The following is an 11,147-nucleotide window of genomic DNA, read 5'->3' as shown; positions in this document are numbered from 1 at the left end:
GAAGGAAACACTCAACAATATTATAAAACATACTTCAAAGATAGTGACATACTACTTAAAGAAAAAACCTTTTCTTATTCTATTTCTTCAAAATAAAGGCCCGTGTGTCTTTTTTTCACCTTAGGAACTAGTATTTCAGTTGTCCCCACTGAGATAAACTTCAGTGGCAAGCAGTACATCATTTAGGATAGCCAGTGACAGTGATTCTATAAGAAGAAGATGAAAACCTGAGGGTAATGAAATCAAGAGAAATAAAAGTGGGCAAAGTCAACAGGAGGCAGCTTGACAGTTCCAAGGGGACCCTGCCTAACAGCTTCCTTTCAAGTGTGCCATACATAGGATGGCCAGGTGCCTGAGCAAAGGAAACGGACGTTTCAAGCAGCATTCTCTGCTACTTAATTTTCAGAAAAACAAGTTTTACCCATCAACATATCATTAGGACTTCCAGTCTTCCAACAAGTCGGGCTTGGTGGCTCAGACTGTAATCCCGCGCCTTGGGAGGCTGAGGTGAGTGGATTGCCTGAGCCCATGGGTTCAAGACCTGCCTGGGGAACTTGGCGAGACCTCATCTCTATAATAAATAAAAAATTAGCTGGGCATGGTAGTGCATGCCTGTAGTTCCAGCTACTTGGAAGACTGAGGCGGAAGGATTGCCGGAGCCCAGCAGGTTGAGGCTGTGGCGGCTGGGAGCGGCCACTGCACTCCAGCCTGGGCGACAGAGTGAGACTCCAACTCAAAAAAAAAAAAAAAGACAGTGTACAGTTAATCACAGCAAAACTTACAAACACCCCCATTAGCCTGCTGCTTAGTCTTGTTTTCACCTTCTCTTGTTATACAAATATTTCTATTTTGAAGGCATACTGAAATTTACAAAATTTGCAGGAAGTTGTTTTTAAATGGACAACTGCAATAACTAATACAAATATGAACATTCTGATACAATTAAGTTTCAAGTCAGGGTTTTTTTTTGGCAGATTTATAACAAATTAAAGAAACCTTCTCTTAAGTTTCCAACACTTGGTGCTGTCGGAGCAACAGCACAGCCGTGGGTGATGCCATGCCAGGGAGCAGACCTCTCTCCAACTCCTGTCCTCGACTCAGCACCTCAGACAGGAGGTTGAATGTTCCATGACATGGCTAACTAGTAACATGGACACAGCTCATGAAAGTTGTATTTGTGAGGAAACATAAAGTTTTAGGATGGTATCTTTAAACAGATACCCTAACTCTTAAAACTAAATTCTGTATCCATACTATGTACTCAACTATAAAAAGGAACAAATTACTGATACTTGCAACAGCCTGGATGGTCTCAGAGGAAATGACGCTGAGTAGAAAAACGTTCTCAGAACTGACATGCTGTCTCACACATCCCAACGCAACACAGAGGCGAGGTGGAGACCGTGAGTGGCTGTCGGGAGCAAGGCAGGCACAGGGCAAGGCAGTGTGCTGGCAGGGCAGTGCAGGAGTCCTGTGGCGGGACACGGGTCCACACACTTGGCAGGGCTGCACAGGACCCGAGACAGACCTGTTCCAGGGCCTGTGGCCTGCCAGGGACAGCCTGGTTCCAAGCCTGCCTATGAAGTCCTCCGAGACATCAAGTAGACATGTCCCACTGACTTCCTGTACTACTAGTGTTTTCCTTCCTCCTTCATTAAAAAAAAAAAACAAACCTCTTGGTGATCTTTAAAAGATAAACCACGTCTCCAGCTTAAATGAGAGACAAAAAGCTAATAGAGAGCGACTGGTATTTGTCTTTTTTTTTTAAACTAAGATAAAGATAAATCAAATGCTCCTAGCTTAAATTAGGTCAAATAGGAAGGAAAAAAGCAGATTACATAGCAAGCACTTGCTCTTTTGACATCTGCAATATCTAAAAGCCTTAATGGTTTAATATTTTTATTAAATTCAGAGAAAGTACAACTGCAAACAAAAACATGACTTTTTCCAAAAGGCCACTTTGTGAAAGTACGTACACATAGTGTTCACGGTTTCTTTAAAGTGCTACATCGTCTCTGGCTTGAGAATCATCTATTGCTTCAAAAGGTCTTTCAATACGACTCCAGCGCTGCTGTCAGGTGACACCGGCAGAGGTGTGAATGTGGGCAAGACATCCAAGATGGGTTTCAGCAGGAGATGCCCGGACCCCCCAGGACCCAGCCCAGCTGGGTTGACCAGAGGCACGGCTGCAGAGCGGGGGGCGAGGAAGGGGCTCACGTCTGTTCTTCTCCCAGTCCTGGAGTCTGTTGCATCTGAATGACACAAAATGGGTTATTTCATCGCCTGTCCTTCACAAAGAGGTAGAAATGAAGTAACCCTCTGAATAAAACAGCACAGAGAACGTTACTCCCACATTGTTAAACTGGTTAGCCTAGCTACACAAGAGCAATCAACTTTAAAGTTCTACTTTGCAGCCAGGTGCAGTGGCTCACGCCTGTAATCCCAGCACTTTGGGAGGCAGAGGCGAGAGGATTATCTGAGCTCAGGGATTCAAGATCAGTCTGAGAAACATGATGAGACTTCATCTCTACAATGAAAAAATCAGCCAGGCATGGTGGTACATGTCTGTGGTTCCAGCTACTTGGAAAGCTGAGATGGAAGGATAGCCTGAGCCCAGCAGGTCAAGGCTGTGGTGGACATGAGTGTGCCACTGCACTCCAGCCTGGGTGATAGAGTGAGACTCTGACTCATTTGTAAACAAACAAACAAACAAACAAACAAATAAAAGTTCTATCTTGCTAGTAATAACACTGGCCTTGAGCACTTATTCTTGGACTGCTCTTTAATTATTCAAAATGAAAACACCAACAGGTCTCAATTCCTAAACACAAACACTAATTTTTATCACTGAAATCTGACTGAAATTCATTCTTAGTAATGCAGGAAATTTTCTGATAAGAACCACGCTATCCATGTGTTTTACATTCCTAGATTTGGCCCTGAAATAAACCCAATTCATGTACTTCTGGGTTCTGGATCCCACAAGCAAGGCCCATGAAATACAGAGGGTGAAGGAGGACAAGAAATAAAAGAAAGGGCAGCCAGGTGTAGTAGCACCTGTAGTCCCAGCTACTCAGGTGGTCAAGGTGGGAGGATCACCTGAGTCTAGGAGTTCAAGACAGCCTGTTCAACAGAAAAAAACATAAGTAAAATTTAAAAATGAGAGAAAGAAATGGGGGAAAGGAGAAAGAACAGTATTTGTATATATATGTAATACTTCATTAAACACCTCAACACTGTTGTTTTATATTTAAATATCAGTTATATAACTGATAAACCTTCATTTAGAATAATCACAGCTTTTTAAAAGGTCTTGTCCAAGTTGCAAGGCCAACCCTTTACTCATCTACCTGATAGAAGAAAGACCTGAGAACTTTTCCCCAAATAATTATAATGGTCATAAAAAGCAAACCCATATTACAAAGATAACAATTAGAATTAATATTCATTTAAAGTAAGTAGAAAATATATGTACACATTACTTGATTATCGTGTAGGCATTCAAAGGTTTGAAAACAATTCTTGATAAGATCATTTCTCTATGAGGTTAGATTGCTCAATTCACTTTTATTGGAATAGGTGTTTGGTTTACAGTTGAATGTCTCCTTTCTTTTTTTTTTTTGAGTTGGAGTCTCACTCTGTCACCCAGACTGGAGTGCAGTGACATGCTCCCGGCCACCACAGCTTCCGGCGATCCTTCTGCCTTAGCCTTCCAAGTAGCTGGAACTACAGGTGCGCACTACCACGCCCAGCTAATTTTTTGATTTATTGTAGAGATGAGGTCTTGCCAAGTTGCCCAGGCGGATCTCAAACCCACGGGCTCAAGCAATCTACTCACCTCAGCCTCCCAAAGTGCGGGATCACAGGCTGAGCCATGGAGAACGGTTGAATGTCTCCTTTCTTAGACACAGTCTGCTTTGTTACTCAAGACCACTAACAACTCTGTCGTAAGAGACAGGCCGCCCCCACAGTGCCCACTTAGCCAATGGGGTTCAGATAAGGAGAGCACTGCAGCACCTTTTCATATCCACCTGGCATTGGGCACATCTGGGGTGCCCAGACTGCACATTCCCAGGAACTACAACTCTCCAGACTCAGGACTGTCTTCTGGTGTTACCCAGGAAGCTAAGATACACTTCCAAATCCAGGATTAAAGACTAAGCTTGCTTCTTTTGGGCAAACCCCTTATCAACTCAGATAATCACTGCCTTTTGTCTCTGATCATAACAAATCAAGCTGGGCACTGGATTTTTTTTTTTTTTTGAGTTGGAGTCTCACTCAGTCGTCTAGACTGGAGTGCAGTGGCCGCTCCCGGCCACCGCAGCCTCACCTGCTGGGCTCCGGCGATCTTTCCACCTCAGCCTTCCGAGTAGCCGGAATTACAGGCATGCGCTACCACGCCTGGCTGATTTTTTGATTTATTGTAGAGATGAGGTCTCACTGCCCAGGCAGGTCTGGAACCCGCGGGCTCAGGCAATCCACTCACCTCAGCCTCCCAAAGGCACGGGATTATAGGCTGAGCTACCTAGCCCGGCAGCACTGGATTTTTAAAAAGGAAAGAGGGAGGGTAGGAAAGGGAGAGGAAAGAAGGGGACAGAGGGAAAGGGAGGGTGAGGAAAAGGGCAGGGGACAAGAAGGAGGAGAAAGGGGAAGAGCTGTCACAGTGAACTTGGGAATCTGCGTCAAGATGCTCCTCCAGTCCAGAGTAACAAGGAAAAATGTCTTCAGCACAGTCTACACCTCTTAGATAAAGTAATCACTTTTCACTAAATTTAGCAGGCAAAACTGTTATGTAAATGACAAATTATCACTTTCTCTAAGAGTCCAGAAAATAGAAATATTTGTCTAAATAACAGGAAGTATCAAAAATTTCAGAATATAAATTCTTTACTACTGTATTCAAATTTAAGTTATCTGTGATATAAACTTGAGTATATAATAACACATACTTTTATGGTCCAAATGACAAACATGTTAGTCTAGATTAAAACATGAAGATTTAAGTTCCTTTTCTTTTTTTTTTTAAGTTAGAGTCTCACTCTGTTGCCCAGGCTGAAGTGCAGTAGCACGCTCATGGCCACAGCAGCCTTGACCTGCAGGTGGTCCTTCGCCTCAGCAATCCAAGTACCTGGAACTACAGGCACATGCCACCATGCCTGGCTAATTTTTTGATTTATTGAAGAGATGTGGTCTCGCCAAGTTGCCCAGGCTGGTCTCGAACCTGTGGGCTCAGGCAATCCTCTCACCTTGGCATCCCAAAGTCCTGGGATTATAGGCGTGAGCTACCATGCCTGGCCAGATTTATCTTCTAATAGAGGATATTTATCATCTAATTGATTATAATTTAATATCAACTCAGGAGGTTTTACTGCATGCTGGTATAGGTGATATGAACATAAATCATACCCTTACCACCTAGCAGGAAAGAAAAATACGTGCATGTGTTTACAAACACCAGCCATTGCTTCCAGAGACACTTTTCAAAGTACAAGGGCTCTTCACAGTACTCCTACAGGGCTAAGACCATCTACTAAACTATGCTCACATACATCAATGAGCCAAGGTTTGGTGACTGAGTGTAAAGCTTAGATTTTCATGGGAAAGACCCTTCTCAAGTCACATACTACACATCTAACTCCTAGCAGCAATAGAACCACTGGAGGGAAAGGAAAACAGGTCACCAAGCAGTGGGGTAACCAGCTTACCACCTCCAGGACAATCAAGGTGGGTCATGCAGAGAGAAAAGCATTATCTGATACACATAGGAAAAGTATTTCAAACTGCTGAAATTAATCTAAGCCAACTAGGAATCGGCTTGCTACAAGAATACATGAAGTCAAAGTTCTGTGCTTCACTGGAATTCTGGAAGCAGTCATTGCATATCTGCAAAACCACTAAAGATTTAGTTAACATCACTATAAAACATAATCACAAACATTCAATTTTTTAAATTATAGAAAAAATAAATATCTGGCTTTACCTTTATAACTTTCTGGTACATTAGTATCTTGTTTTCTCCTTCCTGGTGAATCTAAAAGTTTCATACCAGGAACAGAAAGCTTTGGTGGTGGAATAGATGGGTGAGATTCTGTTTCTAGAAATTTAACAAAAAGCTCTGAAAAAGACTAAGAGAAAACATTACGATTATATTAGGCTAGATAATAAAATTACATACACTTCAGCTAAGAAAATATACCAGCTATACTAATAAATATTAAAAATTGATCATGCCATTTTGAATCTTTTTAAAATGAGTTTTATGAACAATTGAGAATGCTAGCTTTTTAGTTAAATGATTATCTCTACACAAATGTAACAATTTAATCAATAATCTTTGATGGCAACACACATTTCAAACATCCCACAATCAGAATTAGCCAACTCAAAGCACTTATTTTTCTTGTCATCAAAGAATGGTACTTAGACATCAGATCACTTTACTGTTAACATGAACACGAAAAACTGCCATCAAAGGAAAAGACGCATTAAACATGATTTTCTAAAGTAGACACAACCAATGAATATAGTTAAAAAAACCCAGTAACATTGACAGATTAAAATAATATAGTACAGACCTCGCCTTATTAAATATTATGCCAGCCAAGTAAAACAAGGTTTTACCTTTGACCAGCTCTGGGTAAGTCACCTATCCTCCGTGTCTTCTTTAATAAAAAATAAAAGAAAATTCCAGATTCTAGCTCATAGTCCTCCCCAACTCAACTGACATTCCTCAAAGGCCTACTATATCCTGGGCTGTGGTTTCCTGTTTACCAGCTGGCTCCTCCTGTCAGAATGTGGGTTGAAGCCGGCACCTGGTCTATCTGCTTGCAGCTGCATTCCCAATGCTGAGGACAGTCTGGGGCACTACAGGTACTCACTAATTACTCATTAGCTCCATGACTTAGAACAAACCTTCTATCTCCAAGACACTCATAATGTAGCAGCCAAGCTGCCTAAGGAAGCAGAGTCAGGCACAAAGAAAGGAACAGCCAACACTCTGAGAAATAAAAGTGCCATACAGAAAGTTAAAAGAAAACCTGTGTGCAAACACAAGCATTAAAACTGGCTTATCCTTATGCTAAGCACCTCTCTGGGTCTCAGTTTCCACAATTCCAAAATAAAAGGGCAATATAAAATATCCTAAAAAAGAAATCTAAATCTGCAAATGAATGTGACCTATAATTTTACCATTCCTATTCAGCAAAAATAAAATTAGTTCTTACACTATTAAGCAGAGATTGTTGATTTGGTCTCAAAGGTGTGTTGGGGACACTTTTTGATCCTCCTCCAAGCCACCCAGTCATCCACCTGGTAACACTGCCCTGATCTTCATTAAACATCTGAAAAATTATTTTAAAACAGAAAAATACTATCAATACAAGAAGATGAAAAGAAGACCCACTTTTACATGATTTCTGGTAGTAGTAAACCTTGCTTTTCATGTTCAATTCCTAATAAATGTTTCCTACTAATAGAAGCTACAAATACAATAAAATACATCCCAAGTAATCTCAAATAAGTTTTGGGATTGTCATATCTCAAAATTACAGTATCCTGAACAGTGGCTTATAAACTGTAAAACATCATACAAATTGAAAAAAATCTACCTCTTGAGTGTAGAATGAAATAATTCCATTTCCACATTACCGAGGAAACTATATCCAGTAAGAGAGATCTACAATAAAAGCAAACGCTTTCCTCTGTGCCACCAGCTCAGTAGACATGTGTCCAGTGGCTCTCGCTGTCCATTACCTGCTCCATTTCTTCCCTTCGGACACCCAGAATACTGCCCATTAGTCGTAACACTTCATGACGCTGACTTTTTGGTGTGTGGAAATGTCCAATGAAGAGGTTTCTCATTAGGACTCTGTGAAATAAAGGCAGAAACAGCTCATACCAACGCACCATTGAGTGTACTCCAACGCTGAAGACTAAATGTACAAATAGTTAGTTATACTAAACAATTACATACAACTCTTAGGCCAATTACATACAGCTAAACATTTAACTGTGAAAAAGACTAAACAATAATGTAGTTTAAAATGACTTTTAGGCCAGGCATGGCGGCTCACACCTATAATCCTAGCACTTTGGGAAGCCAGGTGAGAGGATTGTCTGAGCCCATGGGCCGAGACCAGCCTGGGCAACTTGGTGAGACCTCATCTCTACAATAAATTTAAAAAAAAATTAGCCGGGCATGATCGTGCATGCCTGTAGTTCCTTCCAGCTACTTGGAAGGCTGAGGCAGAAGGACTGCCTGAGCCCAGTAGGTTGAGGCTGCGGTGGCCATGAGCATGACACTGTACTCCAGTTTGGGTGACAGAGTGAGACTCCAACTCAAAAAATAAAAAAATAAAGTGACTTAAAAAAAAATCTTGACAAACATAATGAACAGTCTTTCAGACAACCTCAAATGACACCTTTCAAAACATCCTGATTAGCCACCCACATTCTCTCCACCCCAGTATGACCCTAAGTACCTGACACAGACAGCTGAATGGCAACAGCTATTTGTGAGCTTAACATTACAATTATAGTCCCCCATTTTCACTCATTAAAAATGTGTTAATGTCGCCAGGCACGGTGGCTCACGCCTGTAATCCCAGCACTTTGGGAGGTGGAGGCAAGAGGATTGCCTGAGCCCAGGGGTTCGAAACCAGCCTGGGCAACATGGTGAGATCTTGTCTCTATAGTAAATCAAAAAATTAGCCAGGCATGGTGGCATATGCCTATGGTACCAGCTACTTGGAAGGCTGAGGTAGAAGGCCTGTCTGAGCCCAGGAGGTTGATGCTGTGGTGGCCCTGAACATGCCACTGCACTCCAGCCTGGGCAACAGTGAGACTTTGACTCCAAAAAAAAATGCATTAATATCTACATTTTTAAGATATTAAATGAGATTTTATTGCATACGTATACCTAAGTTTCATACCTAATACATCTGAGCAAGACTATTCATTTAAAGACAATAACGGAATGGTAAAAGCAAACTTTATTTTCTAGGTACTTCATATTGGGAAGATGAGCTGGGGAAATCTACTTTAAAAAGCAAAAGAAAAGTTATTCGACTCACCCTTCGGTAACATTAACCACATCTTTACTCAGTGTATAAGAAAAAGGAAGGGCTTTAAAAAATCGAATCACATATACGCATCAATGTGTACAGTTGTTTTGACCATAAAATAAGTAAGAGTTAAGGAGAACACGCGTACTTGTCCACTTTCCCTTCTGTGCTGGTCACCACATCCATCAGTTTCTTCTGTGCATCGTCCAGCATCTCCTGCCGGAGCTCATCTGTTTTAAAACATGTGAATAAAGATACCATGAACTGACTAAAACCTCTGGATGAATGCACAATGAGCCACTGAGACCTTTATCATGACCCTCAGATAAATGCACTGATTCTAACTGGAAATGTTCAATTACTTCCATCTCTTCTTTGATCCAGGGAAGTAGGCTCTTTGACCCTACAATTACCTAGACACCAGAATACACAATAATTCACATGGTTTACCCCCAATACAGTGATCGATTCTTTAGCAGAACATTTAAGAACAGAAAAGGCTTTCCTCCTCTTTAGATACTTCATAGCAAGACAGCCATCCCTCCCTAACCCCCATTTCCTTGCATGGATTGTTTCCAGAGCCACTCTTGCTTAATAGGGGGGAGGTGGAAAGGACAATTTTACGTCTCCCTTTTTCTATTTTCCTGCTGGACTCTGTTCATGGTGGGCTACGAAGAGCAGCTAATACACTAAGACCACAGCTCAGGATGTAGCTGATAGGGCAAATCATCCGGGTCCAGGAAACTGCAAAGTATAATTCAGGTAGGTCCTCACCTCTCATGTACTAACCTTACTACGGTAACTCAGGACTGATTTAGAAGGATGCTGGGACTATTTTAAAATTATCATTTGAAAAGGAAGCAAAATCTGTCAAATCATGGTGGAATAGTTGGAACGTAAGCAGCACTAAAGGCAAAGTGTTGAACTACAACAGGAAGTGCCCTGTTTATAAATCCAGTCCTGGCCCAGGACAAAGGTTCCCCAGTGTCCTTAGCTCAGAATCTGTCAAACACAGACTTCATACCTGTTACCTTGGAAATGAAGTTTGAGCTCAGAGGTGCTCCTAATTTTAAGCTAGCCACAGGGTTTGTTCTCAGGGAAATGAAGAGACTGCTGTAGCAGGGCCCTGCTTTCCAAATCAGGAACACAAGAGACGGTGTCTCTTTTCTGGGAGTAGCTAAGTGCAAGTCTCCTTACCAGATACATGACTCAAACATTTCTTCCCACTCTGTGGGCTGTCACTGCATTTTCTTGATGGCATTTATCCTTTGGGGCACAAAACCTTTTAATTCTGATGACGCTCCATTTATTTTTTCTTTTGTTGATTGTGCTTTTGGTGTCATATCTAAGAAATTATTGCCAAAACAACATCATGAAATTTACTCCTGTCTTTGAAGAGTTTTTACAGTTGCTCTAAAATTGAGGCCTATGATCAATTTTGAGTTAATTTTTATGCATGGGATGATGTGCGGTCCGACTTCATCTTTCTGTGTGTTCCAGCACTAAATGGTAAAGAAACCATTCTTTACCATTGTTGTTCCAGCACTAAATGGTAAAGAAACCATTCTTTTTGCACCCTTGTCAAAAAACAATAGACTAATAAATGTATGGTATATTTCCACACTCTCAATTTCCACTGTAAGAATTCAGCATAAGTCTTCTCTTCTGTCTGAAAGGCTCTTTCCCATCAGTACTGCCTACTAGCCCTACTCACCTTTCCTGTCTCTGTTCCCAACACACCTTTCTCCAAGAATTTTCCTCTGAGCCTTATAGATTAGGGCGGGTCTGCTTGCTTTATGTTTTCATTCTCCTGTATAATGCTTAAAATTCTGATTTATAGTACTAAATGCATATATAAAATGTCTAGTTTAACTGTTTACGATGGTTTGTGGTTTTTCTAAACTGCAAAAATCTAAATTGAAAAATGTTATTCACAGAATGGGTCAACCTTACCAAAACAGAGATGGTTGCCACAACCATATTATATAAGCAAGGTTTGTATTTGGAAAATCTACTACAAACTTTTCCTTTCCTGTCTTTCCAGTAAGGAATTTAGACTTGGACATGGGGGGATGAGGGGACGGA

General features: G+C 41.2%; 1 protein-coding gene across 2 annotated transcripts in view; it reads right to left on the bottom strand.

Annotated features, from left to right (window-relative positions):
- Window positions 1-1,874: 1,874 nt before the first annotated feature.
- The window catches only part of TRIP11 (thyroid hormone receptor interactor 11), a 53,289-nt gene continuing 44,016 nt past the window's right edge, over window positions 1,875-11,147 (bottom strand). Inside the window, exons 14-18 of one of the 2 annotated variants that reach the window (XM_008072954.1) lie at window positions 9,211-9,292; window positions 7,753-7,867; window positions 7,224-7,340; window positions 5,981-6,125; window positions 1,875-2,252 (exon numbers count right to left, since the gene is read on the bottom strand). In XM_008072954.1, coding sequence (XP_008071145.1) covers window positions 2,032-2,252; window positions 5,981-6,125; window positions 7,224-7,340; window positions 7,753-7,867; window positions 9,211-9,292 — 680 coding nt within the window. In that variant the 3' untranslated portion in view covers window positions 1,875-2,031. The remainder of the gene's footprint in view (window positions 2,253-5,980; window positions 6,126-7,223; window positions 7,341-7,752; window positions 7,868-9,210; window positions 9,293-11,147) is intronic. The other variant, XM_008072955.2, reaches the window with a different exon arrangement.

The sequence above is a fragment of the Carlito syrichta genome, unplaced genomic scaffold (assembly GCF_000164805.1).
Source record: "Carlito syrichta isolate Samal-C Ts95f unplaced genomic scaffold, Tarsius_syrichta-2.0.1 Scaffold315561, whole genome shotgun sequence".
NCBI classification, from domain to species: Eukaryota; Metazoa; Chordata; class Mammalia; order Primates; family Tarsiidae; genus Carlito; species Carlito syrichta.
Note: the sequence above shows the minus strand (reverse complement) of the source record. Positions and strands in the feature narration are given on the sequence as shown.